We start from the raw sequence: 21,010 nt of genomic DNA on the forward strand, positions 1-21,010 counted from the left end.
TGGAGGGATGGTGAGTCCTGGTGTGTGTAGGAAGCACTGGATACTTGGGGGACAGACTGAGGCAGGAGGAGACAACACTTTTTTGCTCCAATCTCTTAAAATTCAGTGATTAGGTCAAAAAGAAAAAGAAGGCTCAAAAGAAATATGTGAATGATGCACATGGCAGAAATGAGGCAACAGGGGCCTGATTTCAGTCCAGAAACTACTCCAGGAGGCCTGGGGTGTATTAAGGTGTGGGGATGGCAGGGTTAAGGGAGAGAGATGATGTGGGGGAGGGGAGAGGCTAGGAGTCTGAAGTAGCCAAGCAATTTTTCTGGAAGCCATGGGCACGAAGGAGGGATCTGGAAGGATCCAGTCATCTGGTTTGGAGGTGAGAGCTGGGAAGAATGCACCTGAGGCAGAAAAACATGCGTCTTTCAGTGTCAGCATAGGGGGTCATGGGGAAAAGGGGTGTCCAGCTCGGGGAGGAATGGTCCTTGACATCTGGGAACATCTGTCTCACTTCAGCAAAGAACTCATAGAGAACTTGAGTTCTGTGCAAGCCATTTAGCAAGATACTGCAAGAAACGCACCCATGACTAAGGGATCAGGGGACGTCCACTCTTGAACATTCTTGGGAAGAAGGAGAGTTGAGACACAGAGACTAGGTGGATGAAAGTCAGTGCACAGAGCAAGACTGACAAAGTGCTGGTGGGGTCCTTTCAGGGAGGGGGAGAATCCCTCTGGATATGGGAATCCTGGAAAGTCTCCAGGAGAAAGTGGCTATAGACCCCTGAGAACTGGAAAGATTTCAACAGGAGCAGCAAGGGACGGGGAGGACATCATTTGTGGAGGAAACACGATGAGCCAAAGTAAGGGAGTAGGAAAGCCTGAGGGCATGATGGGGCGCAGACAGGAGCCCAGTTTAGCTGAAATAATGAGAGAAATAACAGCAACTAATATTGTTGAATACCAAGTACCAGGAGCCACTGGGCAGAAGAGAAAAAAATAGCGGGATATGGGGGGAGGGAGGGGTGTTTGCACAGTGTGCTGCCGTGCCATAGAAGGGCTTGGATGCCAGGCAAGGAGCTTGTGAGAGTTAGTTAACAAGAGCAGAGGGGTTGGTCCTGCCTGCTGACTGAGCCCTGGGACAGGGAAAGGGACCACTACAAACCCCAGGTAGCAACAAGTGAGGAGGCCCAAGCTGCGCTTGTGCGAACGAGAGTCTGTAGTCAGAAGCTGGACCTTGCCATGTCCAAGCCCTCCTAGGCCACCGTGGACTCTTGCTTCCCATGTGGTATGGCTCTGCTTCTGGCTCCGCCTCAGTTTCTCCTTCGGTAGAATCGTGAGGCTCTTGGTGTTCCAAGGATAGAGGGAGGTAGGATAGTTAGGAAGTCAGAGGGAACCCGCATCCTGCCTTCTGGAGGTGACGCCTCCCATCACCGGAGAGTCTAGTGTTTTGGGCTGTGGACCTCTCCCCTTCCCAAAGCCAGCCTCTGTCTCCCACCCAGCCCATTGCCAGAGGCCACGGAGCTGATAGGCTAGGCCAGGGAGCACAATGGGGAGGTCCTCAGCCCCTGACCCCTGAGTCTGACCTTCTGGTCCTGTTAAGAAGTGGGGGCGGGGGTGGGGGGGTGGGCAGGGAGTGCAGGGAGGACTGCTGCGCAAATCTGGCCCAGAGCTGAGTTTACTAGCTGAGGGAGGGCTGGAGGCGGCTGCATTCCGACTCACAGACTGGAACATTTCTGTGATCCGCTGTAATGCACTGGGAGACACTGGGCACATTGCTGAAGTTTGACTCATAGGGACCGGGAGGGGGAAAGAAGGGGGGAGGGTTGTGGGGGGGAAAGGAATGGGAGGAAGAGAGGAAGAGGAGAGGAGGGAAGGAAATCCCTTGAGAATTTTCTTTAAAAAAAGAAAACTTTCAAAATCAGCACCGCCCCCACCCCCTTTTTCTTTTAATAGGAACAGGCTGGACCCTTCTGTTCCCCTCGGCAGGCGTGGTGGGGGGGGCAGGGGGGAGGGCTGGGCAGTGATTCAAATCAGATCCTGGAACTTTCCTCAGGCAAGTCGTGTTGATGAGGGGTATGGTGGGGGGGTGAACAGGGGTGTCCGTCTGGGATTCCTTGGCCGGGACTTGGGACTCCACGAGTGTCTCACGTCCCTGTGTGCGGCTGTTTGCTGGTGGGGCCGTACGTGCACGCACTTGCGAGCGCGGGGGTCCCTCCCAGAAGTGTGTCTGTGCGAACGATTGTGCCCCTGTGTAAACAGGGCTGTGCGCTCGTGTACTCTGTGTATGCAAGGCTGCGTGCGCTCAGGTATCTGGGTTTCCGGGAATTGTGCGCGGGTCGGCGCGCGGCGCCTGGGGCTGGGCGGCAGCGCGGCGGTCGCGCGCGGGTCGGGGCCGCGTCCCGCGTTCCGGGTTCTGCGCTGCCTCCCGGGCCGCGCTGGGTGTCCGCCCGCCGCCCGAGCGCCGCGCCGGGCAGTGTCTGCCGCGGTGGTGTGTCCCCGGGCCGCGAGCGCCTGCCCTCTCCCTCCCCTCCCCCTTGGCCCGCTCTCAGACTCAGATAAAGCATTTCCTTCCATTGTCATCCTACCCGGCCGGCCGGGCTGCCAGGGCCCTCCCCCTCCCGGCCCCCTCCCTTCCTCTCGCCGTCTCTCAGTTGCTCTGCAGCCGCCGGCGACTGGGGGGATGTGAGGCCGGCGCCCCAGCCCCCCGCCCCGCCATGAGCCCCCCGCTCTGAGGGCCCCGGCCCCTGGATGCACAGCCCCGGCGCTGGTGAGTACTGGGCTGCGCCCCCCGCCCCTCCCGCCCCGCCCTGCGCGCGGCACCCAGCGCCGCCCGCCCCGGCTCGGGCTCGGCTCCGGCTCCGGCTCCGGCTCGGGCTCCGCGCGGCCCGCGGGCCCCGCCTGGACTGCGCCCCCCGGCCGCGCCCGCCCCGCCCGCTCCGCGGGGGCTCTGGCAGGTCCCCCCCACCCCGCCTCGGCCGGGGCCGGTTCCGGGGCCGGAGGGCTCGGGCCTCCCGCGGGGCGCCCACATCCGCCCGCCCCGGGGCAGCGACAGGCCCGAGGGAGGGAGTTGGAGGCCCCGGGCCGCCGGCGCGCAGGCCGGGCGTCCCATCACCCCCAAGCCCGGGGAGGACCGACCGGCGGACCGGGGGAGGGACAGAGGGCCGCCGCTGGGCCCGGGAGGGGGCGGTGCTCCGGGGCGGAAGGTTTGGAAGCGCGAGGGCAAAGGGCACGACCCACCGAGTTGGGGCCCGGCTCTTGGCGCTGGACATCAGCGCCCCCATCCCGCGGGGCCCGGGAGGGCCGAATGCAGCCGACCCCTCCGCAGGGGGTCCCGGACCGTGAGGTTTCTCTGAGCACCGCCCCCCACCCTTGCTCACCCATCAGGGCGAGGAGACACCTGTGCCCAAGTGAGCTGCTGAGGTGCCGGGAGCTGCGCGAGAGGGTGGGGACCACAAGACTGTGTATTAAGGGGTGGGGAACGGGATGTGCGCCCCCCCCAGGCCTGAGGTCTGTTGGTGCTGGGGAGCGTGAGCAGGGGGTAAATCTGGCAGCTCCGACGCCCTGAGTTCCATAGGCCCGTGGCTAGGAGAGAGCCCGCTGGAGCTTGCAGGCCACCGAGTTCTCCCAGCCGCGTTTCCTTCTCTCTGCCTGCCCATTCGTATCTGACCTCCCAGCCACTGCTGCTCCTCCCCCCACCCCACCCCCCGCGAGTCCTGGCCGTTCCCTTGTCTCTGCTGGCTGTCCTGCACACAGAGGCCTACCACCGCATCTGGACACTGGCTGTCTTGCTGCTGCCCATCCCTCCCCACGCCCAGATTCAACATCTGCTTGAGGCCCAGCTCTGCCTGCCAGTTTTTAGGTTGAGAATGAGGCATTGGCCCTCAGTGACCCTGCTGGGGACTCAGCATCTGGACGCATCTGCCTGTCCCTTGGACTTGCAGCAGGACCCATGGGAACCTTCCCCAAGACCACTGCCCAGCCACTGGGCTGAAAGAAAGTAGACTGTGACTCAGTTCCCTGTCTCCTAATGGGGTACTTTGGTAGCCCGTATCTCCCCAACAAGGACCCCATAGTCCAGGTCCCTAAAGTGGCTTGGCTGCCACACACGCTTCTTTCCTCACTCCTCACCCCAACCCTTTTATACTTCCCAGGCTCCTTCTCTGGCTTCTGCAAGCTACTCTTAGCTCATCGTTGCTTATCAGCTCATCCTCCTTACTCTCTGCTCTATGTTCCCTCTACTTGCCTTAGTTTTTAAGTAATTTTTTTTTTCTGTATTTACTTTAGAGGGAAACTAAGGCACAGAGCAGTCACTGTGTTGTACCCAGTGAACCTAGACCAGAACCAGGTCTGGACCCGCTAGTACTCTTCCCTGCCTTTAGTCCCCTGATGTTCCCCCACCCTGTAGGGACAGGCTCAGAGCTGCCCCTTGGTGTTACATCCAGAATGGCCCTGGGGCAGTGTCCTCCTGAGGCCTCTGTGTTCTTAGCTTTGGCCCCCGGGTGGGTGTCTCTCTGGCCGCTTGGTGTTAAGCTGGGATCCTGACTGAGGCTGGCAAGGTTGCATTCGGGTCTTGCACTGACCACCCCCCCCCCCCAAGAATCCAAACTGGTCCCTCTGCTTTGACACTGAAGCTCAGTTTCCCCATCAATAAAATGGGGACAGTATTTCAGGTCCAATTCCCAGAGCACAGAAGAAGAGAGGTTGACTCGAAAGAAACGGACTGGCGTCTAGTGTGGAGACTGTTATGCTGCCCCCAATTTCCTTCAGGGATGATGGACAGACCCCAGCTTTCATCCTTAGTGGCTTCTGGGAAGGAGAGTTGGAACTCTTTCTTTCTCGATCATCTCCCCAATCCTCAGTGAAAACCCCTGGGAGTGATGAACACATGTGTGATGGGGGTGGGGACCCCCCTTTAGTGTAGGCATGCTGGCTCAAGGACCTGGAAGGCCGAAGCCGGTGTAACCCCGGCCTCCTGTTCTCCTCCTCCTGGCCTTTCATTAAGAGCTGGTAATTTTCAAGTGCGAAGGGGAGGCCCGAGAGAGGATGAGCTCAGGCAAGGCCCAGGGTCACCCAGCCAGGGAATGGTAGGCTGAGTGGGCCAGAACCAGACCCTCTAACTCTGCTCGTGCCCATTCTCCTGACCTTCTCCTCCTCTGGCCTGGCTGAGGGCCGCCCAAGCCCACCCTTGCACCTTGGCCTTGGCCTGTCCTAGGTCAGACTAAAGACTGGACGGGAGGTATTGCTAGAAGCAGGGCGGGAGGAAGGCCCCGGAGCCGGGGGGAGGGCATCTGTCCAGGACTGTGCATTTGTGTGTGTTGGATTGGTTCACTAGATGGGGCACTTCCTCTGGGGCAGGAAGCTTTGATTTCCTGTGGTGGGGGCGTTGGTAGGATTAGGAGTGGGGGGCTCAGCTCTGGGCCATCCCTGATGTCCTTTAGAGCCACAGAGGAGCACTTTCTGTCTAAGGCCGCTTCCCCCAAGCCAGGGGAGGCAGGAAGGAGCGCGCTGGTGAGGAGGCCCAAGCTGAGGCCAGAGAAGGAGGCCATGAGGGCAAGGAGGTGGTGTGTGTGTGTTGGGGGGGAGGGTGGTTAGTGGTGGGCAACACAGCAGGAAGCCTGGTCAGCAGGTGACCCTGCCGGCTATTGTGTTTCCCTGTGATATTTTCCCCGTTTCTGTGGTAACCTTCCCAAGGGGACCCAGGCCTTTGGGCTGCAGGAAGGTGCCCCCAGACAGCCCTTTCCTTAGAAGCCTGAGTATTAGGAGGAGTCCCTCAATCGGGCCACCTCCCTAGCCCTTTTGGCTCTCGAGGACCAGGGCCTGGGAATCCGGGCAAGTAGTTGGAGCGAGCACTGATGGGGGTGGAACCTGGGTGTGGACCCCTTCGCATCTCCTGGTTAGGGGGTGGGGGGCAGCAGGGGAAGAGGAGGGTCTGCTGGACTTTGGAGAGGGCTCTGTACCTCCCCTCATTCTGTCTCTCCTCTCTCCTCCTCCAGCAGCCCTCCCTCGACCAGGGGACAGTGGACTGCATGCTGCCTGGGGCACAGGGTTGGGGTGGGGGTGGCAGAGGCCAGAGGGACATTTTCATCAGCAGAGCATAGCTCCTTTGGTCCTGGACTGGTTCCCAGAGGCAAAATAAATTCAGGAGAGCGTTTGTTTAGAGTGGGTCCCCATGTGATGGGTGTGTGTGCACACGGGGTTTGTGGTGGGGGTCTGGTTGTGTGCCCTCTGGGACTGGTGTGTGTACTTGTGGTGTTTCTGTGGCAGTTTGTGACCCATGTGGGGGCTCTGGATGAGGTGTTTGGAAAGCACGCACACATGTAATTCAGAGGTTCGACATCCGTAGAGTTGGGTACCTTTGCGATTTATTGTTCCGTGTAGGATGTATGGACATGTTTTGGGGGAACGTATACCTATGGAACAGCGGGTTTTTCATAGAAGTCTGAATGTTTGCTGAAAAGCACTGTCTCAGTCGTGGTTCTCCAGTGCCGGTTCCCGAACGATTTGCTTCCGGCACCTGGGAGGGGGTTAAAAATAAAGACCCTTGGGCCCCATTCCAGACCAACTCAGAATCTGCAGCGTTGGGGCCCAGGAATCTGGGTTATAATATGTGCTTCGAGTGATTCTGGTGCAAAGCCATGTCTGAGGACCACTGGTCGGGGGCCAACATTTTCACTTTTTCTTTTGAGAAGACCGAGATCCATAAAGGTATGTGGTTTGTCCAAGGACACAGGGCTATGGAGAGGAAGATCTAGGACAGAAGTCCACCCTTTCAAAACTAGTACAGGACCTACCCAAGCGTCCTCTCGGTGTGCGTGTGTGCACGAGTCCACACTGGGCCCAATGGGGCCCGGTGTGGACGCGAACTGGGCCTTGACCTTTCCTCTGGGGTGCCAGGCTTCCCGACCTTGCTCTTCCTATTACAGCCTGCTTTCTCTCCCTGAGGAAGTCCTGGAACTGTTGAGCATCTACCGTAAAGGGGATGGTGGCCGCCCGGGGGCCCCGTTACTGAGCCGGTCGTTCAGCTAGTCACACCTTCGTTGGAGGCTGACGGGCCGTGCCATGTGCCAGGCACTGGGCGCAGATATGCAGTGAACACATAGGCAGAGCGTCTGACCTCAGGGAACTTCCACTTTAGTGGAGGAGAGAGACAGTAACGAGGAGGCAAGTCAAGAAATGAGTGTATATATATCTCGTACATTGTGATAAGCCCTAAGAAGGAAATGAACTGGGTGCAGCAATAGAGAAATAGCCAGGTGGGACTTCCTTAAAGAGGGTGGCCAGGTGGCTTGAGAAGGTGACATTGATGCCTTCTCTCACCTCCCCAGACCAGAAGTGAGTCCTCAGAGCTTCTGAGGCAGGCAGCAGGGTCTCTGCTCCCTCAAGCAGCCCCCTGAGGTTGGCAGAGGGGAAGGGGAGGAGGGGGACCTGGGCAGTGCTGGAATTGAGGCTGCTCCAAGGAGCAGCAGCTTTTCCCTCTGCCAGGCTGAGTCCAGGACCCCACGCAGGCACGTGTTGGGTGTGGGGAAGGCAGCAGCCTCTCCCCAGGAGCTCTCAAGCACCACCCCATTCCTGACGCTCCAGCCTCCCCTTCCTCCCGCCTCATCCCCTTCCTCCCCATGTCTCCACCTGGGAACTCTGGTGCCAAGTCCCTCCTCTCTGGGTCTAGCCTGGCTGCCTCTGTAGCCACTGGGATTTATTCACCTGGCTCAGGAATCACTGTGGAGAGGGTCAAGAGTTAGAGAGGACCTGGCCCTGGAAGGGAGGGCGGACCAGAGAGAAGCTCTGGGCCAGGGACCAGAGAAGCCAGGGCAAAGGAGGCCAAAACTGGCCGATCGATCTGGGGTCCGGACAGAAGAGAAGGCCTGGAGAGGTCCTTTGGCTGGGTGCCCCAGAGCTTCTCCTGGGCCCTTGGAATCAGCTTCCCAAACTGGGTGAGAGAGACTCTCAGCCCAGAGGGCAGACATCAGCTAGTGCCCCTGCAGTCCTACCCCTTCTCCCTCTCGGGAGGCTAATTTTCACATCAGGCAAGAAGCCCTTAGACCCTCTCACCTCCAGCCTTTTCTGCAGAGTGTGTGTGTGTGTTGAGGGAGGTTCCCTGGGGGACATAGAGCTGAGGCTGCAGGGAGCTGCAGCCTTTTCCTTAGAGACCCAAGGAGTTAGAGGAGCCCCCCAGGTAAGAGAAGAGCCCTCTTCCATCCCCTCCCCCTCCTGCCTCTGCTAGCATTCTACCCTGGGCCTCCTTTAGGCTGCTCAGCCCCCTGGACTCCTGAGCGTCCCAGGCATTCACTCCCAAGCTTAACCCCAGCCCCTGTGTACCTGTGACAGCAGGATGGGGAGGGGACTTTCAGTAAGGAGGGCTGGGGGCTATACTCACCATCCCCACCCTGCTTCCTTCCCACTTCCTTTTTTCCCCATGTTGCCTGCAGGGATTGGAAAGCCTGGTGGTCAGAGACCTTAGGCCTTCAGGGAGAGCCTCTGCCCTGGGGTACCCTATTCCCGCTCAGCAGTACAGCTCAGCTCCCTGCAGAGCCCACTCTGAGGAGCCCAGCTCCGGCTCCTGCTGTCACTCCCAGCCCAGGAAGTCTCATTCTTGCCTCCCCCAGCTCCCAGGAAGGCTGGGAAAGGCGGGGCCGGCTGGGAGCCACAGGTTCGGAAAGAGTCTGGGGTGGGGGAATTCGGCAACTGGGCTGTAACCGTCTTGTTTTGCTTGCCCCACAAACCTGCCCGGGCATCCGCTGCACCCGCCGGGGCGTTCAGGTTAGAGAACTGCTCTCAGAATGACAAGCTGGTGGCACCCGGTTGGGGCAGGGGGTGGGGGTGGGGTGCAGGGGGGAGCCCCAGGCGAGGGGGAGCTGGAGGGTTAAAAATAGCAGCAGCCGGGTTTCGGTTAGCAAATGTGGAGGCGGGGAGCTGTAGGCGGGGCAGGAGGCAGGCAATGTTTGCCCGCGGCGCAGGGCTGCGTTTCCCCTGGGTCCCAGGAGTGAGTCACGGGGGACGCCAAGGAGGTGCTGGCACAGCACCCCTCCCCCACCCCCCACTGGGCCGAGGGGCTGAGCGCAGCCTTCATCTCCATGGTTCTAGAGGACGTGCATCTCCCTTCCAGGCCTTCAGAGCCGTCCTGAGAGTTGGGCCAGTGGACTGTAGGACCTAGGGGAAGAAATGTACCCTTCTGAGGCGAGAGACCTGGCTTGGATTCTGAATGGCTGTGGAAACTTGTGCAAAGCCACGAAAGGCCCACCAAGTCTTGGTTTCCTAGTCTTTCAAGTCGGGATTTTCTCAGATGTGGATGCAAACACGTGGGGGACTCAAAAGCACCCTACAGATGTTCCTTATCACCTTTGGACCCTCCTGCGCCCATTGCAAAGCCTGGCAGCAGAGCCTTCCAGTGAGGACACAGAAGGAGGGATGGGATGGCCTTGTCAGAGTCCCTGTGCCTCCCACAGACAGCTAAGTGTAACCTCAGGCACGTGGCTCTCTGTGCCTCAGTTTCTCCATGTCCGTAACATGAAAGCAACAACAGTTTCTACCTCGTGGAGTTGCCGTAAAGTTTAAAGTAAATAATGGCAGTGCCGTGCCCCGTGTGAAGCTCGTGCACACAGAATACGCATCATTCTTATTGATGTTATTGTTCATATTTCTGAAGGTCAGGGATAGGGAACGTTAAAGACATGAAGAACAGAAACTGGACCCAGCCCCAGTTCACAGGCAAAACCAGGCCAAATTCACTGTTCCAGATTCCTCCACCCATAAGGGCCTGGAATAGCAGGAGTCTGCTGCCAGAAGTCCCAGGGTGGACCCCTTCTTCTCTCTTTCAGTCCACTGCCCCCAGGCTCCCCCAGCGAGGCAGGATGCTGGAGGACCCCTGGGCCTCCCAGCCAGCTGGCACTGGGGAAGGGTCTGGGATGGGGCCGCCCTCATGGGCCTGATGTGGGATACCTTGCCAGCATCTGCTGCAGTGACCTTTATTTCAGCCCCTCCCTAGCAGCTCCTAAGAGGAACAGGAGGCTGAGGAGGGGTGGGAAGGTCAGTGATGTCAGCAGTGAGTAATCCCAGCACTGTGGCCCTGGAAGAGGCAGGAGGCATTTCTTTCAGGAAATGATCATTATTCAGCCTACAGGCATTTGTTAAGTCAGTCCTAACGGGGTGCCCGGCCCTGTGCTAGGCCCTCTGTGCGATTCAGAAGAGGCAGGGGATGCGAGGTGGTAAATAATGCGGAACCACGGAGGCTATCAGGGTCCTCGAAAAGGGTGCACGGAGTTGACGAAAGCCTGCTGTCCTCATTCTCATGGGAACCAGAAGCTGAACCTCGACTTCGCGACCCACTGTGACATCCTTACCACGCACGTGTGTTTGTGTACATACATGTCTGTGTTCTGTTTTATCATTACAGAGGCAATTCTTGTGTATTGTACATGATCAGACAACCCAGACAAGCAGAAATTTAAAAACTGAGAAGCATTCCAGTCCCAGCGGTCAGAGACCATGGCCACAATACCGCTTCGCATCTCCCTGTTTCCTGACATGCCTCTCTGGGTCATATTTTTTACGAAAACGAGATGACACTGCACCTGCTGGTTTTTCAGCGCTTGCCACCTTCCACGACCGTAAATTCTCAACTCATCGAATTCCCAGGTGGCCAGAAATTGTCCTTCACAGCTAGTTTGTCCAAATCAGTACCCAGGACCATGCGTCTGTTTGCTGAGTTCCCTGAAGGCTGTGTGAGCACTGGCTGGATTCGTGGTCAGGAAGAAGCCTTGGCCCACCAAGGGCAGCCGCAGAACCCTGGTTGCAGGAGGGAATCCTGTCACCGGGAGAATCCGCCTGGCAGACCTCTGCCACCTTCCAACAATAATAGGCAAAACGAGGGGAATACCTTGGCCCAACTGGGTTGGGGAACTCTGGGTACTTAATGTCATTAATATTAATGTGGGGTCCTATGAGTGCCACCATTCAGAGGTATTGCTATTCACAGCCTCCTCTATCTATGATGGCCTGGGCCTCCACAGCGGCCTCTACCTCCCCCTGACCTGCCGCAGGCCCGAGGGCACGGATGGTCTTTGGCTGTGTTCCTGGTCCCCAGGAGTCTGCCCTCCAGGAGGGTGCTCTGTTCTGCACTGGTAGGTGCCTCCATCTCTTCTACCTGCCCAAGGCCTTCCAGTGTGTCTGAGACCTGGGGGAGAGATGGAGAAAGAGAGAGGTGTGTGTTAGGAGGGGGCAGAGAGAGGAAGCGAGCTTCTCCTTCCAAGGGAATTCACTCAAATAGCCGCTCCGAGGGGGACTTGCTCTGGTTGTGCAACCTGCCTTTTCTCTGGTGCTTGACTCTTTCCAGAGTGGCTGCACACGCGGCTGACCCTTCGTGGCAACCCTGGGAGGGTTGTTTCTCTGTTTATATCCTGCTGGAGGCTGCTTACAGGCAACAAGGACAGAGGAACAGGTACATTTAAAAAAACAGGGAAAACAGAAGACGAAAAAGGGAGTGAAGATGGTTTTGGGAGCGCCGCCTGGAGACAAAAGGCATGTGAAGGACACAGGCAGAGATGACTCTCTGTTGTTATTCTTGTTGCGGGCGATGTCTTCTGGGAACACACGCCCCTGGGGGACACGCCCAGGCCTTCGGATTCGGGGACCCACTGTGTCGTCCTCTGGCCTCTTGTGACCTCACCTTACCACCTGGGGAAGTGGGTGGACCTGTGTGCCAGGGTCTCAATTATGAGCTTAGGCCTTGGAGCCCCAGGAGCCCACTTCCCAGCTGTGTGGCCTCTGCAGGTTTCTTGAGAACTCCACACCTCAGTTCCCCCTTTGTAAAAGGAACATGCTTACGGTATCTACCAGACAGGGTCTTTGTGAGGGCCAAGTGAGACAGGACGAGTAGGGTGCTTCGTACATAGCTGCCACCCAGTAGGTATTTGGTACAGAGTTGTAGATCACCCCTCATCTGATTCATTAGTCATTATAAGACACTAATTATTAATATTAATCTGATAACTTGAGCTTTTCCCCGGCGGTCTCTGGAGTGGGCCGAGTGGCCTCCTGATGGCACAGGTGGGAGGAGCCAAAGAAGGCACATCTTGTGGCTCAGGTGCAGTTGGCAGAGGCAGAGCCTACAGTGGGCAGGGGGCCAGCGGGAGTTGGGGATGCAGGAGGCACAAGGGGGGCCAAGGAGGGCCCAGAAGCCAAGGGAACAAGGAGGAGTTCCAGGGAGGGAATTCGAGACCTTGGAGGGGAGAAGGAGTAGGCTCTGAGAGGCAGCCCCAGGGCGGTGACCGTGCTTCCTGTTGGGGCAAGTGCTGGCCCTTGAGAAAGACTGTCTGGGGCTGGCTGCTAAGAGGGAGCAGCTGGTCTAAGTGGGGCAGCAGGGGCTGGGGGAGGGGAGAGACAAAGGCAGGAGCTGACGGAACCTCCACCCCTCTCCCCACATTAGAGATGGGGCCCCCATCTTGACTGCTCAGGATGTTTTGCTTATGATAGGAAAGATGGTGGTTAGATACCATGGGGAACTTCCTATCTCAGGGATTGGAGCTCCTGGAGCAGTGGAGCAAGGGTAAGTGGGCACTTAGCCTTTGAGGGCTTTCAGGGCCAGAGAAACTCTAGGGGAGTCTGACCAGGGGGCTGGGATTGGGACAACCTACCGGCTCAGGAATTCCCTAGGTGCTCAGGCCTGGCTGTCCCGGAGAAGGCTGTGGCTGACAGGAAGTGGAGGCAGGCTCTCCAAGGCCAGCCACCCTGAGCGAGTAGCTCTGCCTGCCCCTTTGCACCTCTACCAAGGACAGGCAAGGAAGACTGAGGGGTGGTCTGGGAGGCCCCTGAAGGTGGGCTGGGCTTGGAGGAGACCCTGTTTCTCTGCCAGAGGACAGTGAGGCTCTCCAGAGAGGGACAGTCCCAGGCCCCCAGCCCAACTCGGGATGGCTGGGCTCCCCCTGCCTCAGCATCCCACCGGTCTCTGGCTAGGAGGAGAGGCTGCGGGATGGAGGAGAGGACCTGGGCTGGGGGCAAGGAGCCAGGAAGGACGCTTTCCCACCCCCAGGGAGCTCGAGCTGCTGCTGCCATGGTTACGTCTGCTTCCTGTTTGATTCATCTCAAACAGCAGAAGGGGGGGGGGGGTGCTGGCTCCCAGCTCGGGCCACCACTGCGTGGGGCTGTTTACAACAGCCGCATGTGGGATTCCCAGAAAGAGACTCCAAACCGGACATCCTGCGGCTGCAAAATACCCAGGTGTCAAGAGCTAAAAATAGCTGCCCTAGGGCCCCAGGCAAGGGGAAAGGGGCATGCTCACTGCGGGGGCGGGAAGCCGGCCTGTGGCCTCCCATCCAGCCTCCTGCGAGGCCCATGGCTGTGAGCTGCAGGGCCTCAGTCCCCTCGGACTGAGTGCCCACCCCCCCTTGGAGTGACAGGGGCCCTTTGTCTGGGCCCATGGCCCAGGCCACTCACCTGCGAGCAGCCCAGCTCGCTTTGGGACGCTAATGAGAGTCTCAAAGGGACTTGGGAGCTTCTAGAGAGAGGACTTAGCAGGCCCTGGAGAGCAGGGGAAAATGAAGCTGATGCTTTTCCCAAGACCCTCACCTGTCACCAGCCCCTTGTTCCCACATGTGGTCCAAAATCATTGCTTGGAATCTTCGAAGTCAGCAGTTGCCGTCCGTCTATGATTATTACGGAGACCCGGAGATGAAGCGGGCAGCTTCTGCCCTCTGAACCTCCAGCGGGCCTGGGGTCTGCCGCCGCTACGTCTGCCGCCGCTACTGGTTCCTGGGGGGCTGTGTGCTCTCTCTGTCTTTCCCTACCTGCTGGCCTGCGGGAGCGGAAGTGCTGGGGAGGAGCAGGGGAGGGTAAAGGTTGGGAAGACGGATTCTGGAGCCCAGTTGCCTGGCTCAAGTCCCAGCGGAGCCACTTCCATGTTACGTGACTTCACACAAGTTATTTAATGCTTCCAGGCCTCAGTCTACTGACCTATATAATGGGGATAAAGGTGGTACCTACCTCATCTGGTGAGGGTTGGATGACTTAGCACATGTGAGGCACTCAGAGCAACTGGTCGGTAGCGAAGTGTTAGTTTACAGAAGTTCGGAGGGAAGAGAAGGGGAGGGGAGTGCAGTCAGCAGAGGTGGGGCAGGGACCACATGGGGAGAAAATGACTGTGGTGGGAGAGGAGAGGGCGCAGCTGGGACCAGATGCTGAAACTCGCGAATGCCGGGAAAGAGGCTGCCTGGTTCAGGCAGGGACAGATGGTAGTAATGGAGACTATTGAGGGAGCACCTACCGTGTGCTAGGAATGTGCTACGCAGGGCTGCTAATCTCCAATGACCTCTTCCAGGTGCATATTCTTCTTGCCAGTGGGCAGCCAAAGCTTGACCGAATTATCCTGTGTCCCTGGCTCTCCCTGCCGGTCACGGAAGGGAGCCAGGGTTCAAACCCACGTCCATCTGACCTCAAAGCCAACATGCTCTATGCCGTGGGGCCTCATTTCCATGACTCTGTATGGCAGGAGTTTCTAGCCAGCTTGCGGCCCCCTGGGTTCTAGATAAATCTGAGCAATAAGCAGCTTCATGCCAAGATGACGAGCAGTAGAATTAATAATGAGCAAGAAAATTTCTGGAAGGTGGGGGAGAGAGAAGAAACCATTCGAGGGTTGACTCTAGGCAAGTTCTTGGGAGTCGGACAACTGAGAAAGTTTTTGTCTTACGCTTTTTGAGACTCTGAGCTTTTTTTTTTTTAAGTATCTGTAAGTCATCTACTTTTTAATTTTTTAAAAGGTTGTGGGCTGTATGTGAAACTCCTTGAAAGTGAGAAGCGATTTCATTCATAGGTCCATCCCTTCAGGACCTGGAGCGGCGACCTCATGTAGAAGTACTGGGTTCCTGCCTTTGGGATTGCTTTCTTGGCTTTTCCCTGGCCTGGCCTGGCCTGGCCAGACCGCTCCCCTGTTGGGGGACAGTGACCTAGCCCCTTCCCCTTGCTCTTGTCTCCTCTCTGAATTGAGAGGGTTGGCCTGAGTGGGCTCTCAAGCCCCATCAGCAACTAAGGTTCTCAGATTGTGTGACCGGAATGCCTTCTAGAAGAGCCTCTCCTCGGTGCTCAGTGCTCAGTCTGTGTCAGGAGGGCCTGGCAACCGTGATGTTCTTTCTCGTGTTTATTTATTCTTGGATCTTCCTGAAGCCATTTCAGCCCCAGCTTTCATCTTCTCTGCCAGCCCCCATGCAGAGTCAAGCTTTGTCCTGCCTGTGTCAGGGAAACAGAACCAGAGCCACAACGTGGGGTGTGGAGGGAGTCAGCCCTGATCCTGGGACCTGGCCTCCTGCTGCCGCCTGCTTTCCTCCAGCATGCTGGGGCCCAGGCCTACCTGCTACTCCTCTTCAGCTAGTCGGGAGATCAGGGAGGTGAGGACAGCCTCAGAAAAGACATCGGAGGCATGGGCAGGGGGCTTCTGCTTCTGGGGAAGCCGTTTTCCTGACAAAGGGCCTGGAACACCTGGGAGGGCAGGTGAGCAGACCCGGCTCAGGTTTCCAGTCACCGTGCGCCTGCCTTGGGGCAAAGTCCCATCTGTGGGGGAGGTGCAGCCCAGGCCCACAAAGGAGGAGTGGGAGACCAGCTCCCGCAGGTGCCCCCCCCCCCCCGCCCGGAGACTTGTGTCTGCTCTGGGAGTTTCTGAGGGCTGCAGAGGATGCACTGCGTGGACCCATTGTGGCAGTATTTCTGGGGCTCTTTGGTTCTGAGTGAGGTTGGGGCGCTGGTCTGGGAAGAGGCAACCCAGTAGGCCCACGTGCCTCAGTGCCAAGTAAATTGCCTCTTCAGTCTGACTGCAGCGCCTTCCGAAGGTAGAGATGGGGCGGGGGGGTGGGTAGTCAGAATTCCAAAATGAAGAGCTCTCCACCCTGGCAGGGAGTTGTGTGGAGAAGGGTCCAGGCCGAGGCGTGGTTCAGGCCCTCAGGTCCATTCACGCCTGCTTTTTTTTGCCTGGTCCCAGAGTAGTGGGAACAGCACCCCGAGAGGGGCCGATGAGAAGTGTCCCGCAGATCACCACCAAGCCTGGCTTGCAGGATGTTCGCTTTCTGGTGCGAGTTCAGCTGGCACCTGGGTCCCCTCAGATACTTGTCCTCTCTCTGGGACCCAGGAGAGCTGGTTCAGAGCTCTTATCTTCTTTGCTTTGGGCTCTTCTGAACTCAAAGGCTGTCAGCACAGAGACAGGGAACTGGGGGAGAAGCAGAACTTTTTTCCAGGAATCGCTTCTGGAAGCAGCTCCTGTTGGCAACATGCGTGCACACACACACACACACACACACACGCGCGCGCGTGTGTGCTCCCAGCTTTAACGAACAGAATTTCTATCATAGATCATCATCATAAAATGTCCCTTTGGGCCCTGTAACAAGCACTATGGAGTTCAGGGCCATTGGCTGGTCTCCTGTCCAGAGAGTGCATGGTGTCCTGACTCCATGGTTACCAGGGGAGCAAGGCTTGGCTCTGATCCCAAGCGTGATTGCTGCTGACCGGCCCTCGGGCAGGGACTGAGGAGAGGTAGGGGACAATTCCCCCTGACGGGGGCTGGAGGCACCGGACTGACACACGGGCCTGCCACAGCCTCTGGGAGTGTACCTGGGAGCCCAGTTCAGAAACCTCTCCTGTGAGACCAGCAGAAGAGAGAGGAGGTCCTATGAGAGCCTGGAGTAGGGGTTACCGCGTCCTGGGGAGGGGGTGCTGCCTGCCACACCAGTGTTCCTGGGGGGTCCTGGAGCTTGAGAAGGCAGGGGGCTGGGGGGCAAGTCACCCCTTCCTGATGGAGCCTGGCATGTGTGCAACACGGTGATAGGCGCAATGGGCACAGCTTCTGAATGACACCGTGGAGGCCATGACTGGCGGAGTATTGAGGTGGCGCACACAGGGCGGGTGCTCTGGGAAGGGAGCAGGAGGGAGGTCGGGGTGAGCCTCATGAGGAAGCCCGTGGGCTGGGGCCGGCAGAGTTTGGGGAGGTGGATCGCCTTTCCCTACCCAACGTCAGCATCTGGAGCATGGGGCACGACTGTGTGAGGGTGGCTGGTGGGGAGCTTTCTGGGCCTAGTGTTGCCCCCTCCCCCAGTGGGGCCTGCCTGCAGGGAGTTCTCCTTTCTTCGGCTTCTGGAAGAGGAAATACTGTGGTTGCCCCTTAAACACAGACCCAGAAGAACAGCACCCACCAGTCATTCTTCAGAAAATAGCCCTTCTGCCCCAAGGTTGGCCTGAGGAGGTCTTCTGTGTGTCCCTCAAGGGCCCCTTCCCACCGGGTGGCCCTCCAGTCTCCCAGACTCCTGTCCCTAGGGTCCTGAGCTGGGACAGCAGGAGGGAAAGGGGTCCATCTGGGACAAGTGACCTCAGACTTGTGTCTGTCTCCCTACCCCAGTGGGCTTCTGGGCAACTTCGTGCCTCTGCTTCAGCCCTGCTTGGGCCCTACCATGGGGTTTAGTGGGTTCTAAATGGGATAGGGGGCTCTGGGTTCGGCTTCTGAGCCTGAGAGAGGTAACATTTCCAAAAGGAAAGACTTCTATTTCAGGTTATTTAAAAAAAAAAAAGTCTGAGAGGTTCTGTTCACTGGGGGAGCACAGGCTGCAGGACATGGGACAGGGCGGCAGGAGGAAAGGCATTCCTACTGTTGGGGCCTTGGCTCTGTGCTCCAGACCTGCAGCTTCACAGCTCCCTCCATTTCTGACTTGATCTTCAGGCCATGACCCAGCCCCTCCCCACCTGGGAAGCTCCCCTTCTCTGGGCCCACTTCTCCCCATCTCCCTCCTGGCAGCCTCACTGGCAGTGCTCTCCCTCCTCTGGCCCCCTCCTCTCCCAGATCTCTTTCCCTTTGGGTTATGGGAGCCTGGGCCCTAGGAGGATGAGGTCAGGCACATCCGGAAGGGCTGAAGGGTGAACTGGGGCCTCCTTGGGCCTACTATGGACTGGGCTCCAGCGGGGCGACATGTCTGAGTCACAAGGTGACTTGGGTGAGGAAGAGAGGGCTGGTGAGTGCTTGCCTTCAGCATGGGAATCTGAGGGAAGGAATGGGGCAGAATCCTTGCTTTTTGGTTAGCCTCTGATGCAGGTGCCAGGTTTGGGGGTGCTCAAGCTGGAGTGGGGCCTTCCCACCTGACCTGGCCCTCTCACCCTTTCCTCACCCCTTCCCTGCAGCCCCTTCATGCCCTCTCTCTCCTCTTTACAGATGGGACCCAGGTGAGCCCGGGTGCCCGCTGCCCCAGCCCCCCCAGCACAGGTAAGAGTCAGGCCTGAGGGAGCCTGAGGTGGGAGTGCAAGACGAGGGTGGAGAGGACAGAAGAGGGACGAGAGAAGCGGGGTGGCGAGCTGATGGGCCAGAGGGCTGGGAGGTTGGGGTTCTGGGTGTGGGACGAGGAGTGGGGTAAGAGGCAAGTCTGGCTCTAGGCTGGTCCCACTGTTGGGAAGCACAACAGGAAAAGGAAAGGCAGGATGCTCTTCTTGTCCTTGTTGGCTGCGGGGAAACAGGAAGGCAAGTAGGAAGCTAGTGTTTACACTCAGACCCCTGCCTCACATCAGGCTCTGGGCGAGGTGCCTGGCTCTTGTTTGTTGGCCTCGGGCCTCACGCTGGTGCCGCAGAGGGGGCACAGAAGCCCTCACAGGAGGAAAGATGCCTCTTGCTGCTCAGGCAGGCTGCGGGGAGGGAAAGGATCCCTCTTCTGGGTTCTCTCACTGTCCCTTGCCTCCTCTGCCATTTGGCCGTTTTCTGGTTTAGGATGTGGCCCTGGGGCCAGGGCTGGAGTGGCTGATGGCCTCGGCCAGTGTCCTCGGAGGGCCTACCGGGTGCCTGACGCCTCGCAGTTCCGTATGGAGGGGAGGAGTGAGGACCGGCTGTCTTCTTTGCCTTGCTCCCGGTTGTCCGAAAGCTCACAGGCAGGCTGGGGAGACAGGACACACCAGGAGGAGAATACCGTATGTGACCAGGGCCAGATGAGGGCGCAGTGGACAGAGTTCATCCCTTCAGTCAAGAAACACTAAATCCGTACCTGTTGCCACGTAGTCCTCCTAGATATTTAATATAAAAAAAGAAAACAACAAAAATTGGAAAAAGAAACATTGATGAACCCCATCCCTGTGCCCGGGCACTCCCTGGGCATTTTAGGGGGGCAGACATAGACATTTATTCATCGATTCAGCCAGTATTTACTGGGTTCTTGTCATGTGCTAGGTACCATTCTAGGCCAGGGTCGTGAGAAGTAAACAAAACTGAGTTCCTGCCCTTGGAGCTGGACTCCGATGGTCCCGCCCACGCTGGGCTTAGAGGGCACCGAACCGTCAATGTGATTGGAATCCAGAGAAGGGAGGGACGCAGGGTGGTGGGCTGAGTGCAGGGAAGAGGGAAGATTCCAGCTGGACTTGGAAGAAAGGGTAGGATCTGGAAAAGTGGACTCTGAGGAGGTGAGGGCAGTACCGCCAGGGGGTCATTTCGAGCATAAGCTCAGAGGCTGAAGGGTACGTGGGCTTGCTGCAGGATAGGGCTTGATAGCTGAGAGCAAGGGTTGTGTTCAGATGTAGGAGACAAAGGGAAACTGGCTTAGCCCCAAGTCGTGGAGACCCCCCACATGCTAAATGACCCAGAATCCCATTCTGAGAGTTGCTGGCAGAGCCCCTCCCACATTCTCGGCAGCTCTGCGCTCGGAGGGAGGGATGGGGCCTCTCGGGCAAGCCCTGTGTCCTGTGGCCTGCCTGGGGTTCTCTGAGGTCCCTCTTACCTCATCAGAGGAGTCACCCCAGGAAGCCAAGACACCAGATGTAGAGGAGTGTGTTAGCTTCAGAGGCCCAAACTCAAGCCGAGTGAGAATCTGGGTTCCCTGAGTGGATGTGTGAGCAGGAGTGGGGGGCATGGAGGCCATGCGTGGCCTGTGCAGGGCATGTTTGGAGGCACAGCCTCTGGTCTCTTACTATCTGGACAGTCGTGGTAGGCACCTCCCTCCTTGGCTCCCCTCTTGTCTCTAGCTCCCGGGCAGAGAATCTTAGAGCAGATGCCCCTAGTGCAAGACCCTCTCCCTCTACCCAGCAAGAAAGCCCCGAGAGGGGTGCTGACTTCCTGAAAGTCCAGGGGACAACGGAGCCAGAGCAGTGGCCTCTGCAGGCCCTGAACCCACGCTCACCATGCCTCTCACTGGGTGACTTTGGCAAGGTCCCTTCCCCTGAGCTCAGTTTCCACATTTGGGATAATGGAATAGTAATAACCCCCTCCCAGAGCCTGTGGGAGTTTCAGGGCGGAAGGGTTTTGCAGGCAGGCCCGCATGTGTGCCCTAGATCGGAGGGAACGATTGGTAACGGTTGGTAACGGTTGAGTTGGGTCTGGAGACTGAGTTCCCCAACTCCCCAGCTGCTGCTCCGTCACAGAGCCTTCCATGTCCCTCAGCCTGTGGCTGCCCTGATGGGGGCTGCCGCGTGTTATTGGAGGAGCTGAAGAAGGCCTCTCCGGAAAGGTTTCCCCAACTGTTTGCTGTCCTAGGGCCCCTGTTCTCACCCCCACCAGCTTCGCCTGCCCCAGGATAACGGCCCTCCAGACGCTCCAGCTGCTCAGTCCAGCCTAGCCCAGCTGGCTATGTGGGCCTAGAACCTGGTCTGGCAGCCAGTGAGAAATAGCTCCTGCCCCCATGGCCCTGGAAGAGTGCTCCTGGTGTGGGCGCAGAGCACACTTGAGAAGAGGCGGCTGGGCCTGCCGTCCTCACAGGGATGGGCCTGGAGCAGGCCCCAGGGGTGTAGGAGCCCAGTGAACTGAGGAGGTTGCCCTGCGAACAGGGCTGTGCAGGCTTGGGGTGGTGGGCCTGGGCTGCTGTACGTTCAAGGCGCGGCCACTTTAGCCTCTGGCCTAGGATAGAGCATGGGTTGGGGGGTGGCACCTGGGAGAGCCCATGAGGCCGGCTGGGGCTGGAGGCTGAACAAAGGGGACTGGCAGATCGCTGTCTTTGAGGGCAGGTCATTAGGGGTCAGCCTGACCAAATCTATTCCGGCAGGAAGAAGGGAAGGAGATGGCAGGGCCCAGAATGTTCCCCCGCAGGGC

At 58.3% G+C, this 21,010-nt stretch overlaps 1 protein-coding gene across 8 annotated transcripts in view; it reads left to right on the forward strand.

Moving 5' to 3' along the window:
• The first annotated feature begins 2,026 nt into the window (after positions 1-2,026).
• Positions 2,027-21,010, forward strand: part of HDAC7 (histone deacetylase 7) — a 35,884-nt gene continuing 16,900 nt past the window's right edge. For 3 of the 8 annotated variants that reach the window (XM_047741691.1, XM_047741697.1, XM_047741696.1), the window contains exons 1-2: positions 3,281-3,398; positions 18,164-18,214. In XM_047741691.1, coding sequence (XP_047597647.1) covers positions 3,296-3,398; positions 18,164-18,214 — 154 coding nt within the window. In that variant the 5' untranslated portion in view covers positions 3,281-3,295. Of the gene's footprint in view, positions 2,045-2,260; positions 2,298-2,444; positions 2,759-3,280; positions 3,399-10,449; positions 10,624-12,465; positions 12,533-18,163; positions 18,215-21,010 lie in introns of those variants that run through there. The other 5 variants (XM_047741698.1, XM_047741694.1, XM_047741695.1 and 2 more) reach the window with 5 other exon arrangements.

Source organism: Lutra lutra, chromosome 8 (genome assembly GCF_902655055.1).
Source record: "Lutra lutra chromosome 8, mLutLut1.2, whole genome shotgun sequence".
Taxonomy (NCBI): Eukaryota; Metazoa; Chordata; class Mammalia; order Carnivora; family Mustelidae; genus Lutra; species Lutra lutra.